The following is an 18,878-nucleotide window of genomic DNA, read 5'->3' on the forward strand; positions in this document are numbered from 1 at the left end:
GCTGACACTGCCGAGGTGTCACACAAAGCTCCCATTGTCACGGCCGCAGGACAATGCCCGGCTCTGGGCCACTGTGGCCGTGCCCAGGGGAGCAGGGAGCTGCTCCAGCCCTTTCCCTCCACCCAGCCCTCGGCTCCTGAGGAAGGAAGGCAGGATAACAGCACTGTGCAGCTTTATTGAGTCACTCGGTTACAGCAGTATTTTAGCAGACTGGACAGTCAGGTTTTTGTTTGAAGTGTAACAGATATTCAGCATGGAACAGTTACTACAGATTCCTTGCACAAAGGTCTTACAGAGCTGATACAGTACTTGCCATCAACCCAAGAGCGAGTGCACTGGCGTAGAAAAGGATGCAACAAGAAGAAAAAGCTACACTGGAAAGACAACACTTTAGAAAAGTGACACATGGAAGGTCTCCCCTCTAGCCCCCAAAGCAAGTGTACAGTTTGGATCTAATTTTACAGTTCTACATCAGTTTCTAAGAAACTTAAAAAAAAAATATATATATAACCAAACCAAAACCAAAGATAAAACCACTGGCCAGTACAGTCTTTGGATATTTGGAGGAGGGGGAGAGTCAGTTTCCAGAATGGAGTCAGTCGGTCTCGGCCTCGCCGGGGTCTTTGCCTTCTTTGTTCTTTCGAACCTCTTCCACATGCTTGTCCTGAAAAACAGCAGCAGGAGGCTCTGAGATCCAGGGGAAGGATTCCCACAGCACTGTGGGGAACTGCAGGCTCCAGGCTGGAGCTTCGGGGAGAGGCTGCTCCAGCTCCATCCGCCCCTCTCAGAGCTGCACTTCTGCAAAGCCTTCTGCAGAATCCGTAACCACACCAGGCCACCCAGCCCTCCCCACCTGTTTGGGGCACCCTCCTCAGGTGGATTCTTTTTTTTTTTTTTTTTGGGGGGGGGGGTTTACCTCCTTTTCCCAGCAGGGAGCAGGGCCAGCTCCCTCTGCCAGGACTCCACACCCACCTTCTCCCGCAAGCGCTCCAGCTTGGCAGCCATTTGTGCCTCACGGTTCTCTTTGTTGGCTTCCATTTTGTGGGTCAGCTTCTCCTCTGCCATTTTGCTGAAGTTGTTGTTCTCCTCGATGGCTTTCTGCAGCACCTCCTTCTCGTGCTCCCGCTTCTCTGCCAGCTGCTTCAGCACTTCTGCCTCGTGGGACTGGCAGGACACGGGGCAGGCAGTGAGGGCACGGCAGGGGAACCCCACAGGAGCTGCCCCTGGCTCCTCAGAGCGTTTTGTGCCCTCCTGCTGCCACCAGGACACAGCTCTGGGGCTTCCCCTCCCACCCACAGAACCTGCCCTTCACCACCACATCCACCCGCAAAGCTCAGTTTCTGTCACTACTTGCAGATCTTGTTAAATGAGATCTTTCTGGAGAGGGAACGTGGATTTTGTTTTTTATGTTAACTTCCCTTGAAGATCACCCTTTCTCAGAGTGGTGAATCACTGACATTCAGGTCAGGCTCACTTCAATCAAAGCCTCGCCACCCTCAAGGGCTCCAGGCTGCACCCCCAGCCACATCTTTCATCATTCAGACAATTTATTCCCCAGCTTCTCATTACACATTCACTGCTGCGTTTTCTAGGAGAAAATGCATCTGTTCTGGTGTTAAAAAACAAGAAAAACAGCTTCTTCCTGAAAGAGCTGCCCTTCTCAGCTATGTTTCCTCCCAGTTTTTCTTCAAAATCTCTTTGGCATTAAAACCATGATCATAAAGCTTCATAAGAACCCCAGGAATTTCATTAACAAGTTCCATTAATATTCAATTTACCATTAAAAAAAAACACACTTATCCCAAGAAAGAAATAAAAAAACCAGCCCCAAAACCGGTGGAGCAGAGCTCACTTCAGCTGCTCCAGACTTACCTTGCGTCTCTCCTCTGCCGCTTCCAACTTCTTCTGGATCTCTTCCAATGACACATCCTTCTTCTTTGGGGGAGACAGAGGGAACTCTGGCACAGCTTCTTTGGAGCGGGGGCTGAGGATCAGCTCAAAGGCCTGTCCAGAGGCTCGCTTCTCCAGCTCCTTCACTTGGATGTCTGTGGATGGAGAGGGAAAAAGAAAAAAAAAAAAAACACAGAAAAAAAGAATCAGTATTTTATGCAGGAACTGGATCAGGAGACATTAAAAACACCTTCCAAAACTGAGCACCATGAAGTTCCCTGAGGGAGTGCATCCAAGACAGGAGTTTTGTTTTCAGCACAGCAGTACTTTTCAAAAATGTGGATACTTCCTTTACAGTCTTCCTCAATCCTACATCACCTGATGTTTTAATTTAGCCTTCAACATCCCAACTTGTGAAAACAAGCTTGTTAGTTCAAATCAAAAATCCTTCTCCCTCCAGTGACAAACCTGAGGATGAATTTCCAGGTGCTTGCCTGGAACCTGAGAGAACCAACAACTAAAAAAAAAAATAAAATAAAAACCAAAAACCCATTTTTGAGAGAAATCTGCAGCAGGGCTCTCTCTCCCAGCCCTGCACGGTGTCAGCTGCACCCGCGTGGTCCCCAAGATGTGTTGGTGACAGCCAGCTCTGCCGAGGGAGCAGATGGCTGCAGGGAGCTGAAGCCCATCTGCTGCCAGACTCCTCTTTTGGGGTGTTTTCACAACCACCCAGCCTCACCCAAGATGGGAGAAAAGCTTGCTGACAGCAGCTTATTTCACTAGACTCGGTTTTTAAGTTATTCCCAAGGAAATTAGGAGGCAACAACAACAAAAAAAAAACAAAGACACGAGAGCATTTAGCACAGAATTCTACCTACCAGAAGTAGCCATGGCCAAGAAGAGTCCAGAAGCCAAGCCAGGGAGAAGATCAGTCAGGTGGGTTCCTAGGTAACAAAAAGATGTGCCTTTTAACAGCCAGAACAGGGATCCTGCTCCTCCTAATCAAAACTGCTGAACAGAATTAGAGCTGCTGAACAAAAGGCAGGCAAGGTAGGTCACTGCAGCCAGTGATTCCAGGCATTTCATGGAGCTGATGGACAGTGCTGGGAATACTGGAGAGGTTATGGAATTACAGGCGTGATATTCGAGAATCTTCAATCTGTTTTATTCCACCTTAACGTACCCGAACAAAGACCCCCGTTTTAGCACGGCGCTTCGGGGATTTCACTACTCTCACACACATAAGAGAGCTCGCTGAATAAAAAAATGACGCACCACAGGACAGCACAGCCAGGATTCCTGCCACTCCCGAAGGATCTGAAATGTGCGCAATCGAGTTCATTTAAAATTCGGTCTTAATTGCGCAGCTCAAGTCAGATGCTTCACACCGCGGCAGACAGCGAGGGCGCACACCGCCCAGGACATCTTGTGAAAATGGGGCGTCGTAAAAGAAAATACCGAGGGGAAAAAAATAAAAAGTCTAGAAACCGTTACAGAAAAAGAAAATTTAAAAAAAAAAAAAAAAAAAAAAAATTTTTTTTTCCCCCCCCCCTCAGGGTTCGAGGGGCGCCTCTGCGGGCTCCGGGCGGGGCCGGGGAGCGGAGCGGGCCCCGCCCCCCGCGCGGCCGCAGCCAATCGCGGCCCAGGCGGCGGCGCAGGCCCCGCCCCCGGCCCGCCCCCGCCCCTCCAACCGCACCGAATTCAAACCGCCGGGGAGAGCGCGCGCGCGCCCGCGCGAGGGGGCTCGAGGGGGAGGGGGCGGGGCCAGCGCCAACATCCGGGCACCTGCCGCCCCCCGCCTCAGGTGCGGGGCCGCCCCCCCCACCCGCCTCAGCCCCTCAGGGGCGAAGGGGACGGGGAGCGCTGGGGAGCGACAGGGGCCAGGGGGCTCCCACACGGCCCTCCACGGCTCTATGGCGTCGGGCGCGGTCGCCCGGATACCGCCCCTTCCCCACTAACAATGGCGGGGAGGGGAGGGGGCGCCGCTGCCGCGGGTAGGGCGTCGCCCCTCGCTGAGGGACAATAGACACCCCCTTCCCCTCAGCGATCGGGGCGCGAAGGGAACAGGGACACGTAAGAGGAATCCCCCCCGCCATTGTCTCCCTTGCCTTTGTCACCGCGACGCTCCGAAAACCGGGCGGCGACGCGATGCCCGCGAGCGGGGACAAAAGCGACCGTCACCCCGAGCGCCCGCAAAGCGCCGTGCAGCTCCCCCCTCACCTTGACACCCACCCTCGGGACCCCTTCGCCGCCCGCACCAACGGGGCACCGGACCCCCGTGAAACACCGACACTTTCTGCTTTGTTCCTCCGCCTTCTGGAGACGCGGAGGGCGCAACGAATGGGGGGGGGGGGGGGGGGGGGGGCTCGCGGCCTCGGCCCACCCGTGCTCGCTCCCCCACCCCTCCACCGGCAGCCCCGCCGCGTACCCACCTGCCCGCGCCGCCGCTCCGGCCACACTCCGCTCGCGCCCGCCCCGCCGCGCACAAAAGCGCCAAACAAAGGCACGTGACCCGCCCCGCCCCGCCCCGATTGGCCGAGCCCGCCGGCACGTGCCGCCCGTCGGGGGGGGGTTGGGGGGCTCGCGCCCACCCCTCACGAGCGCGACCCCCCCCCCCCAATCCCCCGTCCCTGGCCGCGCGGGGCATGCCGGGAGTTGTAGTTCCGCCCCGGCGGGGGGCGGCGGCCCCCGCGCTCGGCCCGGGCCGGGCCGGGGGTGCGGGACCGAACCGCGACGCCCCCCGGTCCCCAGGGACCCTCCAGCCCCTAGAGCCCCGCGCTGGGATCCCGCTCCTGCCCCCGGAACTGCTGGAATTCCCTTTGTGTCCCGCCCCTGCGGTGGGGGGACAGGGGCATCAGGGCCGGTGCTGCTGTCAGGGGAGTCCGGCCCAAGAGCAGGAATGGTGGGAGTGGAGCTCTGGATGGGATGACCAGAGCTGCGGTCACCTCATGGCCATAGTCACCTCGGGGCCGTGGTCACCACAAGAACATGGTCACCTCAGATCCATGGTCACATCAAAACCATGGTCACATCAAAATCATGGTCATCTTATGGCCATGGTCACCTCAGATCCATGGTCACCTCAGATCCATGGTCACATCAAAATCATGGTCACCTTGGATCCATGGTCATCTCATGGCCATGGTCACCTCATGGCCATGGTCACCTTAGATCCATGGTCACCTCATGGCCATGGTCACCTCAAAGGCACAGCCACAGATCTTTGAGCTGTGGCTACCTCAGAGCCACGGCCACTTGCCTTGAGCCCTTGGACACCTCAGACACATGGTGACCTCTGTCAGGGCACGGCCACCTCAGGGCCACGATAACTTCAGGGCTCTTGGTCGCCATCAGGATGACCACCAAGTCCCTTTGGTTATCTCAGGGTCACCACAGGAGGGTCTTTGGCCCCACAGTGTTTTGGGGACCATGCCACCCTCTCTTTTGGGGTGACACCAGCGAGCCTGAGCACATCCAGAAAAAAACCTCTCCTTTGTGCAGGTTCCATGGAATGGGCACGGTGGATCTGTCCTGGGAATGTTCCCCTCCTCAGGACAGCCCCAGGGAAGCGCCTCACTCCCAAACGTGCTTCAAACAAATCCTCTCCATATCCACACAAACGAATCCTGTGCAATTCCCGTGGTGGTTTCCACGCTCTGGCCACACCAAGAGTCGATCCACACAAAAGGCAGATGGACACTCAACAAAATCCTCCTCTACAGCCCCAGCCCAGCATCCTCCACACCCTCAGTCCCAAAAAAAAAAAGACTTTTCTAAGACCAGCCCCCCTTGCCGTGCACCCTCTTAAACCCAAGGATTTTGCACCAAAAAGAGAGGAATCCTACCTTGCGGAAGGTTAATATTGTGACAGAAAGGCAGGAAGCTTTCAAAACAGAGATTATTTTAAACACTGGCCCTGTTTTTTGCTGATCTGACGTCTATTTCCATGGAAACCACATCCAGCCGCCGAGCTGCTGGAATTGGGAGAGGCTTCTGGGCATGGGAAGAGCCATTTTCCAGCTGTGTGGTGGAACCTTTTTTTTGTGGGATTGATGGGATCCCAGGTTCAAAATCTGCAACCTGCTTGGCCCTTTGGGATCATTCCTGGCAGCTCCGTGGCCTTCCCAGCTCCATCCCAGGGAAAACACATCCATGGCACCCACAACACACACGTGTTTTCCAAGGAAACATCTTGAGTGCTTGGATGAAACGTTGTGGGAGACTAAGCAGCCAAAAGTCCCTGCCACCAGCCTGTGTTTCACTTTATCATTTATTAATTATCGCCAGTGCAGCCCAACAGTGTGTTGGAGGCTTTAATATTAATGCTTTTGAGTCAAATCAATGAGCTTATCCTGGGATGATCCCTGGATTTCCCAGAGGAAATGAGGCTTCCTGGGCTCAGGGCTTTTGGTCTGGTACCTGTGTGAGGGGCTTGAGTCAGTGCTCAGCCCCAGGGAGGGGAGGAGGAAATTTCCTTTACAGCCTTTGAAGGAGGGATGAAGGCTGAGAGAAAGCTCCGAGTCATGCCAGCACTTCCCAGCTGATTTTCTGGGGGGAAAAGTAAGAAAAAAAAAAAAATTAAAAAAAAAAGACCTGACTGTAGCTTACCTTCCTTTGCAGATTGGCTTAAAAGCCAAAAATATTTCCTTTGGGTAAGAGCTCTGTTATGTAAGAGGAAACTTACTGACAGAGCTGGGAAGGGGATTTGGGATCTGCTCTCAGCTCTGGCATTTTCCATGCCCTATCTTTTCGGATGAGGCTCTTCCCCAGCCCCTTTACAGCACCTGCCACCGCTGGTTTTGATTTGAACCCAAATCTTTGAGCTCTGTTGTGACACAGAGGGAAACAAGAGCTCCCAGCAGGTGGAAAGACACTGAGGCAATCTCATTTTTTGGCCTTGTTGCAAGAAGAGTGGTTTTATTTTTGGAGACTTTCATAAACCCCGTTTGTTTATGTGGCATTTATTTTTGTCTGATCTCGAGGAGAATGGAGTGTATGAAAAGCTTTTATTTAATTTGCATTTGATTTGTGTTTATTGACACATTTACTGCGGTTCTAAACAGACTCTTCCCTCCTCAGCGTGTGGCTGTGGTAGTTTTTATCTACTGGATTCCTTATCGCCAACAAAAGCTTTTTTAATTTTTTTTTCTTGCTTTAATTCCAGTTTTACCACTAAGAGAGCAGGCAGCAGTGGGAGAAACATCCTCAAACAACGTGTCGCATTTAGCCCCAAAAACAGATTGGAGAAGAAAAATGCCATTTTGACCCCAAATTTAACACCAGAATGAATTTCTGCCGGATGAATTTGTGCCTTTTGAGAAAAGTGAAGCATCACAGCAGGACCTGCAGAAGATATTCCCAGAGCAGAAAGGACAAGGGCTCTGTAAATTAGGAATGTGACCAGTGAAGAACCCGAGCTGGTGGTGACAGCACCCACCTCAAACCCTCTGTGCTCCAGGGGGCTCAACCCCACCAAAACCCAAACCTGAGACCCCTCAGCTCCATCCCAGCCCACCCTGCTCTGGGTGAAACACAAAACATCCAGGTCTCCCTCCTGGTGGGTGTGAATTTGGGATGTGACGTGATCAGATTGAGCCCAAAGATTAAAGCCTCTGCTCTGATGTGCTTATCAAAACACCCCACAAAGAGACTGACATAATTAGGTGACAACTCAGCCCACGGCAGCTCTTTTAACTTGCAAAAATATTTAATCTCCAATAAGAAAATGTGGTTTCTGAGTATTAAATTGCCAGCCTTAAGCACTGGTGGTGGTGGAGGGACTGACAGCTTATTTGTTAATCAGAGGATGTCTCAGAGCACCTTGGTTAGTGACACTTGCAAGGCTTGGCTAGGGCTGGCAACAGCCCTGAATTAACAAAGTTCATTTTAAAACTAGAAATCCAACGTATTATGTGACCTGATTGGATCAGTTTGAGAGATTTAATAACCAGCCTGCTGGAGGAATCAGTATTTTAAAAAAGGAGCCCAGAGGTAGAGAAGGGCTACAAGATCTCACTCAATCCACTCAATGATCTCAGAGGGTTTTTTCCAACCTTAAAAATTCTTGATCTTCAGGTAAAAATAAAACTGTGCTTAAATCCAAACGCAGCCGAGGAGCCCACGGAACTGAAGAACAAACCAAGGTTTTTAGGGAGTGTCTCCCTCACAATGAAAGCTTTTCCACAGGCAGGAAACGTTTAAGGTAATTGATATTTGTTTACTGGAGGTGTTTAGGCTGGTACTATATTTATGCTGAAAAACACCATTAAGAAAATGTTCCCTTCGGAATAAATTTGCACTTCCCAGCGCGCTGGTGGAAATAATTGAATTTTTGCAGATCAGACAAGTTGGTTTTTTTGAGAAATTCGCTCGAAATCTGTTAATTCCTCCTTTAAATGAGACGAGGAAAAGCGCTGAGCACAGATGGAGATTGTGCCTGCAGCGACAGGGATGGAAATATCAATTAATTGCTTGGATATTGGGGCAACAGAGCCCTGAAATGTCACGTTCAACCCTTCAGATGCAGCCAAGGAACTGCACCACCTGATACCCACACCTTGTGGTGAAATGAAATAAATGAAATAAAGACTTGATAAAGATATTAATGAATATAGAGGCTGCATGAACATTATTTCCCTTCCTAAAAAAATACCCAAACACTCAGAAATGTCCACAGACCCTGGAACGAGGTCAGGGCTTCATCCCCTCTGCAGCAGGGTCTGGTGTTTCCCCTACACACACCTGCTTTTGGGGACAGCAGAATTCCCTTCCCAGCCTGCCCGTGGGTGTTTCCCATCCTTTAATCCCCGGGAAAACGGGGATTTACATTTAATGGGGGTTCACAATCCCAACCCCCTGCCTGGTGCTCTCCCCCAGCCCTCAGCTCCCTCCGATAGACGCAGCCCCGAGCTCAGCAGCAAGAATTCCACAAGTTTCTTGGAAGCAGATGGCTGGGGAGAGGCAGGGGCGAGGGAGAGGCTCCATCACAAGCCCAACTATTATTAGAGAGCAGAGGATTCACAGCAGCAGCTCCCAGGGCGGGTGCAGCCCTGGTGCTGGTTCCTCTCTCCATCACCGATCCCCAGGACATTCCCATCCCTGCAGGTGTGTTCTCTTCTCCTGCCTGAAACCAGGACAGGTCCATGTGGGTCTCCCCAACCCTCATGTCCAGAAAAACATTTTGGGAGCCACCCTGGAGATCTCCTCTCTCCCAACCAAGCCTGGATTCATTTCTCTGCACCCTCCCCGCTCCTCCCGTTCTGCTGCGAACCCACAAATTTTGCATTTCCATATGGAGCACCGAGAGCTCCTGCTATTCCAGGCAGCCCTTAAACATCTCGCCGAGGGCTCAAAAATAACTGTGCAGCTCTGAGCTGCATCACCCTGCCAGAGTGACAGAGCACGAGGGAGAGGAGAGGGTTTGGGATTTGGGGTTTGGGGTTTTTCCATGCACTGATTACATTCCCAGAGTGGCAGATCCAGCCAGTGCAGCTGGGATGCAGCAAAGGGGACAGTTGGGATTCAAGCACATGGAATAGCAATGCATGGAGCAGCTATAAAATATTCAACAGCCACGGAACATTCCAGCACAGACATTTGCTGTGGATCTTTGAAAATGGAGTTGGGGGGTGGGGGGGGGGGTGTGGGTAGAGCTGGAGAGAAGCTGGGTATAGCACTAATTATTCCCCAGCTCCTAATTAGTTGCTTGAATTTAAAATATGGATTCAGTTCCACCAGCAGCTCAGCAAGCCCATTGTGCTATTAATACTTCCCTGGCGTGATATGGTTAAAAATACTCCCACCCTTTCAAGACAAAATGTGGCTTGGAAGTGTCACGAGGGGAGGAGTTGAGGGATGGAAATCCTCTTAAAGGAAAATGACTTCCCCAATATCAAATCAACAAAATGAATGGGCTTGTGACAGCCCCCACACTGAGCCTGTTCCCACAAAGAGCAAATGGGAAAGTAATTCTCAGTGCAGAGCTCTTGGGTCACCTGAAATCAGAGCAGTTTCCCTGGCAAAAATCAGTGCACAGCCAAATGGGAGCAGTGTTTGATTTTTCAGGAGCTCTCCCACCTGGGGAACAGGTGGATTTGCAGTTCTCGAGTGCCTGGGTCCTGCAGACTCATGGAACAGGCTGAAGTTCAGGCCAAAAAGCAGAATTTTGGTGTCCTCCCTCCATAGCCAGGGAATGCAGGAGAACCCTGAGCAACAGCCACAGCTGATTTTTCCATGGAATATCTGTAGGTATTTATGGGTGGGAACCATCAGGCTCTGGAGGCCTCTCCCCACAGGATTTGTGAGCCAAGAAAATGAGTCTGGGGTGGGGGTTTGTGGATTTTTTTGGACTTCGGTCCAGATTTGTGTTTCCACATTTTAGATCCTCTCAGGACAAGGAGCAGTTCCCCTCCTGTCTCCACTGACAATTCCACATCCAAATGGGTTAATTCCTGTAATTCCTGCTCCCTTCCCCTGGAATGTCAGCAATACCAGAACAGAAACAATACCTGCACTTAACATTTGCCCCGTGCTTTTTTGATCCCTTTACCCCCCACACTAATCTGAGCCTGTGATAGATCAATATATAAATTAAAACACAAAAGAACCTGACGCATCCTCTGTGGTTGGGAGAGCAGACAAAGCCAGATTTTCTGGTGGAAAAACATCCATCTTTCGTACAATAAACCAGCAATCTGCTGCTCCACGGCAAAATCAACACCCTGAGAGGCACCCTCATGTGATGGGAAACACAAGGGCTTTGTTTTAATTAAATTAAAAATGAAAAACAATCCCCAGCCAAGGCCTCGCGTGGTGAATGTTGTCAGAGGGTCGTGAGAGCCTGAACGGGTCTGGGGGCTCTGGTGTCACCCAGGGAGGGCTCTTGACCATCTCAGCACCACGTTCTGGGGTGAAAATCTGAGCTCAAAAGTTAAAAAGGAGGATTTGGGGTCTCCTGCTCACCCAGCTCCCCACTTTCCATCCCACTGCAGGGAAAGGCAGGAGGTTCTGCCACAGGCTGAGCTCAGCCTGTCCTTCCTAACATGGGGGAAAGCTGGATCCAGCCCAAAATGCATCGTTTCAATCTGTCCCTGTGGCTTTTTCAGAGCACAGACACCTCACACAGCCCCTTCTCTCCCTCAGTTTCCCTCCTCAGCCCTTTTTTTTCCCCTGTTTATTCAGGAATTATCCCTGGGGAAACAAGAGATGGCTCCAGCCCAAAGTGGGGCTTCTGCCACAGAGGGAAAACCACTGGAAAAATCAAATTGTGCCCCAAAAATCCCTTGGGTGTTGCTGGCTGAGGGAACAGGAGCCCTCCTGGCTTGTGGTGCTGCATTTTGGAGTGCAGGGAATGGGGAGAGCACAGAGCCTGCAGATCCTGAGGGTCTGTCCTGCCCCAGGGTCCGGAGTGGGAGGAATTTGGGAAGATTTAAATATGGAGCTGAATCAATCCCTCGTGACTTGGAGCATCCAGGCTCCTCAGCTCGGGGATGAGATGATAAAAATTCACTTCAAAAATCTTGATTTTCCTTCGGGATCTCACCCAGAGCAAAGTTGTGATTTTTCCAGTGGGGGAAGAAAAAAAAAAAAACAAGAAAGCAAGCGAATCCTCAGCAATCCAAGGGATTTAGGGAATTCTGCTCAAGGAGGTGCTGCTGGGGTTGGGGCAGCACTGCACCTGTGTCCAGGCTGGTCTTTGGGGCTGGACACTGAGCCCCAGAGCTCCCACTGGGCTCAGCTGGAAGGGCTCTGCACCTCAATCCAATCCTCACCATTTTCCCTAAAAACACAAGAAAAACGGGGGGGGGGGGGAGGGTGTGGAAATAAAATACCCAACAAAAACCACGAGAGCCTTACGGTGATTACAAGGAGGTTTAACACGTGGCTGGATTTGCATTAATTAAATCAACAGGGAAGCTCCAATTGAGCAAATGAGGTTTTCTGTAAATGGCAGCGAGGGCTGGAGCTGGGAACTCGAGTTTGCTGCAGGGATGTGAAGGAGCTCCCAAGAGGGCAGGAGGAGAAGGAGGCTCTGAGATGTGAGGAGCTGGGGCTGTGCTGACACTGTGGGATTTCAGAGCCAGGAGTGGGAAGCTTTGGTGGGAGAGAGCAGAGAAGCCGTGGGGAAAAGGAATGTGTCCATTCATCCCCCAGCCATGCTGCAAGCACAGCTGTGAGGGGAATATCAATGGGCAGCATCCTTTGCTTGGGTTGGGTTTGGTTTGTTGGGTTTTTTGTTTGTTTGGTTGGTTTGTTTTTTGTTTTTTTTTTTCAATTTTTAAAGCCATGGGTTTGAATATCGGAGCGGGGCAGACACATTGGAATTCTTGGCTGGAAGGGAACTCTTCCAACATCCCATCCTGCAGGTGGGGGCTCCCAGGGCCCACCCCCCAAATTAACGGGGTTGGTGCTTCCTTCCCACATCCCTAGAGAAACAAAATCCCTCTGGATTTAGGGCTGTAAAACCCCAGAGTTCATATTCAAACTCAAACCTCTGCTGGAGGTAGATCCCCTCCTGGGATAACCTTTAACCTCTGCTTTTTTGCCACAAAACCACCCAGGGTGGCACAGGCAGCCCAGGACACCCCAGACAATCCTGTTCTGGCCCTGGGGATGATCTCAGTCCCTGCCTGGGAAGCACCAGCTCCAGCCTTCCCTTCCCTTCCCTTCCCTTCCCTTCCCTTCCCTTCCCTTCCCTTCCCTTCCCTTCCCTTCCCTTCCCTTCCCTTCCCTTCCCTTCCCTTCCCTTCCCTTCCCTTCCCTTCCCTTCCCTTCCCTTCCCTTCCCTTCCCTTCCCTTCCCTTCCCTTCCCTTCCCTTCCCTTCCCTTCCCTTCCCTTCCCTTCCCTTCCCTTCCCTTCCCTTCCCTTCCCTTCCCTTCCCTTCCCTTCCCTTCCCTTCCCTTCTCCCAGCTCCAGCAGAGCTCTCCCAGCGAGCTGGGGTGTCAGGGTGTGGGGATGTGCTGGCTTTAGGCTGGGACAGGGTTAATTTCTGTGCTGGGGCTGTGTTTGGGTTACAAAGAGGTTTTGTTGTGTTTGAGCAGCCTCTGAACAGTGCCAAGGTCTCTCCTGCTCCTCGTGTCACTCCCAGGGACCAGGCTGGGGGTGCACGGGGAATTTGGAGGGGACACAGCAGGGACAGGTGACCCCGACTGACCCCGCTCAGGACCCCCCAGACCACGCTCAGGATGGAAACCAGGAGGAAGAAGGATGAAGGGGGGAACTCTGGGGGTGATGGGTTTGTCTCCCCAGCTCACCTTCAGAAGTGGCTGAACCCATGGGAAGCAGGGAATGAATTCCTGCCTTTCCCCTGCTTGTACACACAGTTTTTGGTTTCCCTATTAAACTGTCTTGAGCTCAACCCACAGGTTCCCTCAGCTCCCTGATTGTCTCCCCCATCCCAGCGTGGGGCTGGGACTGGGGCACGCCAGGGAAACCTTCCCGGGATTTGTGCAGCATCCTTCACCCCCGGCTGCTGCTCTGATGGAGATCGGGAGCATCGCGAGGGAGCCTGGGCGAGGAGATGGCTCCGGGCTGGATTTTAGAGAGAACCGGTGAATGAGGACAATGCCCTGCGAGGGCTCCTGCACCATCCATCCCGCAGAAAACAGCGACAGGAGGGTGTCTGCCCTGCCCCAGCACCCTCGGGGCATTTTTTTTTTTTAACTCTTTTCTGGCAGGATTTTTCCCAAAACCAGTGTGGGAGGGTGGTGCTGGCCAGCTCTGGAGCGGGGAGCAGAGGGATGTGGGGCTGGACAGGAGGAATGAGCAGCTCCCCGAGAACCGAAGGGTTAACAGATGCCGGAGCCCCCCTGAGCAGAGTGTGCCACCCCCTCCCGAAAGCCTTTACATAAGAATTTCCAGCCTGTCTCAGCTGTGCCACCTCCGTGGCTGCCAGCGCCGAGCCGGGCCCGCTGATCCCGGCAGGAAAATGGGATTTGATTTCTGCACCAGGCACTGTCTCTCACTGTTCAACCGGGACCTGTCGGGCTGAGCCGCACGATTTGTCACATCCAGCGACCTTGAATGTCCCCCAGCCTAAGCCCAGGGCTAGACACGCTGGTTTAGGTGTAAAACACTTAAAAATATAATATCTGGAAGGCTTAAAAGCAGCAGGGTCCTGTGGTTTTGTTCACGTCAGTCCTTTGTGTGTCACTGGAGGAGGCGTTGAAAGATGATGTCCTGTCAGCTCAGGATGTCCCCTGTGCTGCTGCAGGTGCTGTGCCTGGCCCCCCAGGCCATCCCGGAGCATCCCAAACCCCAGCGCTCGCCCTTCATTCCTTCCCCTGGAGGTGAGGACATCGCCGTCGCTGTGGCACTCCAGCGAGATGTTGCTTTTCCATTTCCGATACATTTCCAGCGCTCTTCCATTCCCTCCTGCGCTGGGAACGGGCTTTGCTGGCTCTCTTGTCGCCCACTGTCGCCTGCAGCTCCTGTCCGGGACGGCAGGAGCCAGCACCGCGTGTCCCCCAGGAGCTGGGGACAATGCAGGGGCACATGGTGCGGCAGGACCGGGCTCTCCGCACGATAAATCCCCGCAGCTCTCCCGGCTCCAGCCCTTCCTCGGGATGCCTGAGGATCGGACGCCCCCAAAAAGCATCCCTGGTGTGCCCCGGAATGTGCTGCAGGCGCTTCCAGAGCTTTATTTCCCCCGGCAGCATTGCTGCTGGTGCTGCACAGCCAGGCTGGGCTGCTTCCCTTCCACCCCCGGCGCTGATCCCAGTCCCCATCCCACAGCCCGGCACCACCGGGATGCTCAGAGACTCCTCCTTCCAGTCAGCCTGCTGAAAACCATCCTCCTTCCTTCCCCCTGCAGAGTTTAGGCGTGCAGTCAGCCATCTGCACGGCTTTCCAGGACAATTATGGGATTTTCCTTACCTTTGTGCTTGGAGCCCTGGTGCTGCATCTTTTTTTGGCGTGGTTGAACCACCCCCAACTCACAGTGAAGCTGGGGATGGTCTTTAAAGGCCCTTCCAACCCAAGCCCCTCTGTGCTTTTATTACTCTGTCACAGCCAGCTCAGTCTTTACCCCTGTGGATTTTATTTCCTCAGCCCCACAGCCCTCAGAGCAGGGAGGGCTCACCTGGCACATTCCCTGAGCACCACCAGCACTGTCCCCAGGTCCTGCTCTCCTCAGGGCTCCTCCTGCCCTTCCTGGCTCCTCCATTCTGGGCGAGAAGAAGTCACATTCCCAGTGCCCGGCTCGCAGCAGCGCCCTCGGAGCAGCTACAGGTGCGAGCGGTCCGAACGGCGCGTCCGGGACCACCGAGTCCCCAACACCTTCCAGGAGCTCATCCCACTGGCCAAACTCCTCCTCCAGCTCTGCACGGGGCACAGACAGTGACAGGGTTACCGCAGCCTCCCCTCCAGGTGACAGGGCCACCACAGCCTCGCCAGAAGCCACCAAGGGGCCTCTGTGCTTGGGAAGCACCAGCCCCAATCCCCAGGGGACAGCATCCACCCCACAGCACCCCCTCCCCACCCCAAACCAGGGAGCTCTCGTGCCCCCCCAAGTCCCCACCCTGCTCCCCCACCCTGGGCCATACTGAGGTGCCTCTGCAGGAAGGCCAGAGCTGCCCGGCTGGTGATGGCCAGAGCCTTGTGGGGGTCCAGGGTCCCCCTCCTGCCAAAGATGCGGCTGAAGAGCTTCCCAGGGAGGAAGGCAAAGTCGGTCTGGTCCTCGTGCACGGTTCCCCTGGACAGGGCAGGGACGTGCATCAGTGGGATGTGCAGCAGAACCCAGAGGTTTTCCTGCTGGGAGGCCCAGAGGTGCTCCCTGCAGCAGGGGAGGTGCCAGCCCCTGGCTCACAGCACGGTCACGATCCTTGTCTGGCTGTTTCTGGTGCTCAACCTCTTCATTTTGGCAACGTTCTCCGGAGTCTGGAAATTCTCAGTGTTGATGAAGAGCACGGGCTTGGTCACCTCTGTGTACAGCAGGTTCTCCAGAGGGAACATCCAGGCATCCAGAGCCACGGCACACCTGGAACAGGACAGGCACCCACCAGGGCTCCCCTTCCCAGCAGGACGAGCCCCAGAGCCACTGCAGCTCCTTGTCCCTGCCATGCCTCACCTGAAGCTGGGCTCCTTCACCAAGGCCAGCACCGCTGTCACCCCCCCGAAAGAATGGCCCATGACAGCCACTTTGGTCAGATCAAGGTTGTCCTGCAAAAGGGAGAGGGCTGGGGAGTCTGAGGTCTCTAATTAGGGGAGAAAAAGCCAAGGGAAGATCAGCAGAGTCTCCCTGGAAGGGGGTGGATGCCGTGTCCCACTGCTGGTGTGATGGGCTCTGGCTGCCCCCTGCCCACAGGGGACGAGAGGCTGCAGGAAGCCGAGGGCTGGAAGGTTGGGGCTCTGCACGGACCCTTCTTATCCCAGGAGGAAAACTCTCAGGCAGCCAGGACTGATCCTACCACCAAGGGACACCCAGAGCTCCCCCAGCCAGAGGCAGATACCTTCAGCACGGAGACATCCCAGTCCTGGTGAAGGATGTTTGGGACGGTTCTGCCGCCGGCGATGCCCTGGAAGAGCCGCAGTGCCCGCACGCATTCCTGTGCTCTCTGGTGAACCTGCAAGAGCCAGCCCTTCCCTGGTAATCCCAGCTCCTCCAAACCACAAATCTGGGCTCAGATATTCCCCCCAGTGCCCATCCAGGCTCGTTCCTCCAGTGCTGAATTGCAGTAAACGCCGAGGCAGGCGCGAGGCGGCAGCGCTGCGGCTCCCACGGGGACACAGCGCGGATTTTGGAATGGTTTCTTTTTGGTGTTTGCTTTGAATTCAGTTATTCTGGCAGCAGACAGCTGGAGATGAGCAAAAGCCTCTGCTTTGGGGAGGAGGCAGAGGAGGGAGAGCCCGGGATCCTCACCAGCTGCCCCCCAGCCAAGCCACCCCCTGTTCCAAACCCCCACAGGGACCCCAGAACCCCTAAGCCAGGAGCAAACCTGGGTGTCCCCCTAAAACCCAGCTCATGGAGCATCCTAAAATCCCAAATGATTCAGGGAGAGGATGCCCTGACTTGGAGCCTCTATGAGGCCATGTCCTTGTCTGCCCTAAGGACACCAGTGCTGGTGTCTGTGCACATTTAAAGTGACAAGTGACAAAAATCTCCAAAGAAAACCTCTGTCCTGCTCCCTGCAACACAGAAAATTATAATTTCTTTCTCTTTCTCCTTCATCAATTCTGCTGGTGGGTTCAGAAAAACTGTTTCCCTTTTCTGTGCAATGTGCCATGAGGCAGAGCACACACAAAAATAACAGGCTGGGAGGTGATTTAAGGCTGCCAAAAGCACCTCCGTTCCTAGAGAGCTTTTCCACAACTAATCTTCGCTTGCTGTTGTCCTTTTAAATGAGGCAGAAAAAAACAGAGGGGGGGAACTTGGCTCAGCAGGAAACCTTCCTGCTCCCCAGCAAGCAGCTGTCTGGGATAATCCCAGAGAGACAAAAATCCGAGTGGGAACGAACCCAGCAGCCGGTGCAGAGCTGGGCTGGGCACAGAGTCCTGCTCTGCCCAGGGCGTGGGGGACATCATCCATGGCCATGGCAAAGCCCAGCCTGGCTCCTGCCAGGGTCAGCTGGAGTTGGACAGATGGACCCCAGGAAACAGAAAGAGACAGGTTGAACAGATTTTTCTCATCTCCAAGGAAAAAGCACCGTGGCAATACAGGATTGGGAAGAGCATCCCCAGGGATGCAGGGCCAGCCCGGCTTGCAGGAGGAATTTCAGACCTCCCCTCTGCCCACCCACCCTGAACCCCCCTGCCCTGGTACCTGCTTGTTTCGGAAATAAAACTCCTTCTGTCCTTGGGGCACCCGTTGGAAGGGGATCCACTCCTCCGTCCCAGCCTCAGCCGTGCAGAAATAGGTGGTGGCAGCAGAATGGTCCCTGTGGGGACAGGGGGAAGGAGACACCCACAGTTCCCCCCAGGGCATCACGTCCCACCCACCCCAGCACGAATTTGGTGGGGGGCTGGGCACCCACCTGTGCTCCAGCGCCGCCACCACGAAGCCCCGGGATGCCAGCTCTGTGCAGACTGAAGAGTACAAGGTCCTGGAAGGGAGGTGGGAGCAGAGGGGTCAGGGCAGCTGCGAGTGGGGCCATGGAGGGCCCCCCACATCCCTGTCCCAGCCCTGCTCAGGGCTCACGTTACCGAAAGGCTCCCAGGCCGTGGGAGAAGATGATCAGGGGGTACCCACTGCTGCGGGGCTTGAGAGGCCCATTCCAGCTCACAGGGACTTCGCAGGAGCCTGCAGGGAGGAGAAACCCCCGGGGAAGGGGGGGGGACACGGGACAGGGGGTGCTGCTCCTGGGACAGCTCCCTGCTCAGCTCCAGCTCAGGCACGGGTGACCAGGGTGGGGGTCCCTAAGGAACGGGGAGCCCCCAGGGTGGGGATGTCCCCCCTCACCGATGGCGATGCTGAGCAGCGCCGAGCACCAGCGGCGGCCGAGGGTGACATCAGCCAGACCCCCGCAGTACTCGGAGCGCGGGATCCAGAGCGGCTGCAGAGCCCCCGCCCGGGGCAGGCACGGGTAGAAGAGGCGGAGGAAGAGCCCCTGAGGGAGACAAGGAATGGGGGGACACGGTGGGGACAGCACAGAGGGTGGTGGCCGTGTCCAAAAGCAGCTGGCTGCAGCCAGCCTGCTCTGTCCCCATCCCCGTACCTGCGGCGTGTGGCCCACCATGACATCCGTGCAGCCCACCTGGTGGGGTCCCTGCCCCGGGGGCAGCGCCAGCATCCCCCCCATGCTGCCACAGCCAAACCTGGGCAGAACACTGGGGTCGGTGTCTGTCCCCCCACCCCAGGGACCCCAGCTCGCTCTCTCCTCCTTTCCCCACCCCCCTCCCATTGCCCGGACCCCCCCAGGACCCCAGTTCCACCGCCGTCCTCGATTTCCCAGGGCACAGCCCCTCGGGGCTGCTCAGAGATGAGACCCCCCCTCGTCCCCGGGACCGGGATCGTGGAGCTGCCCCACGGCCACCCTGCAGAGGGTCCCGTCCC

At 54.8% G+C, this 18,878-nt stretch overlaps 2 protein-coding genes across 2 annotated transcripts; both read right to left on the reverse strand.

Annotated features, from left to right (window-relative positions):
- Positions 1–128: 128 nt before the first annotated feature.
- On the reverse strand, positions 129–4,367 carry STMN1 (stathmin 1). The gene is made up of 5 exons (XM_062508876.1): positions 4,323–4,367; positions 2,769–2,834; positions 1,873–2,045; positions 973–1,164; positions 129–664 (listed from the first exon to the last, which is right to left on the reverse strand). Exons 2-5 carry the CDS (start codon positions 2,779–2,781, stop codon positions 596–598), a joined length of 447 nt encoding a protein of 148 aa, XP_062364860.1. The 5' UTR covers positions 2,782–2,834; positions 4,323–4,367; the 3' UTR covers positions 129–595.
- A 7,255-nt stretch (positions 4,368–11,622) lies between these two features.
- PAFAH2 (platelet activating factor acetylhydrolase 2) lies at positions 11,623–18,624 on the reverse strand. The gene is made up of 13 exons (XM_062509099.1): positions 18,541–18,624; positions 18,285–18,432; positions 18,029–18,125; positions 17,860–17,928; positions 17,649–17,763; positions 16,339–16,452; positions 15,957–16,048; positions 15,696–15,866; positions 15,433–15,581; positions 14,970–15,208; positions 14,239–14,362; positions 13,324–13,420; positions 11,623–11,668 (listed from the first exon to the last, which is right to left on the reverse strand). Exons 1-13 carry the CDS (start codon positions 18,622–18,624, stop codon positions 11,623–11,625), a joined length of 1,545 nt encoding a protein of 514 aa, XP_062365083.1.
- Positions 18,625–18,878: the final 254 nt, after the last annotated feature.

The sequence above is a fragment of the Cinclus cinclus genome, chromosome 26, assembly GCF_963662255.1.
Source record: "Cinclus cinclus chromosome 26, bCinCin1.1, whole genome shotgun sequence".
Classification (NCBI taxonomy): domain Eukaryota; kingdom Metazoa; phylum Chordata; class Aves; order Passeriformes; family Cinclidae; genus Cinclus; species Cinclus cinclus.

Coding starts and splice junctions, on each gene's coding strand:
- STMN1 (XM_062508876.1), bottom strand. Junction 1,165..1,872: donor CGGCAGAGGAGAGACGCAAG/GTAAGTCTGGAG, acceptor GTGTCCTGCCAG/TCCCACGAGGCAGAAGTGCT. Junction 665..972: donor TGGAGCGCTTGCGGGAGAAG/GTGGGTGTGGAG, acceptor GCTGTTTTTCAG/GACAAGCATGTGGAAGAGGT.
- PAFAH2 (XM_062509099.1), bottom strand. CDS start 18,624: ATGGGGGGGATGCTGGCGCTGCCCCCGGGGCAGGGACCCCACCAGGTG. Junction 18,126..18,284: donor GCTGCTCAGCATCGCCATCG/GTGAGGGGGGAC, acceptor TCCTCCCTGCAG/GCTCCTGCGAAGTCCCTGTG. Junction 14,363..14,969: donor GTGCTCAGGGAATGTGCCAG/GTGAGCCCTCCC, acceptor CATTGTCCCCAG/CTCCTGGGGGACACGCGGTG.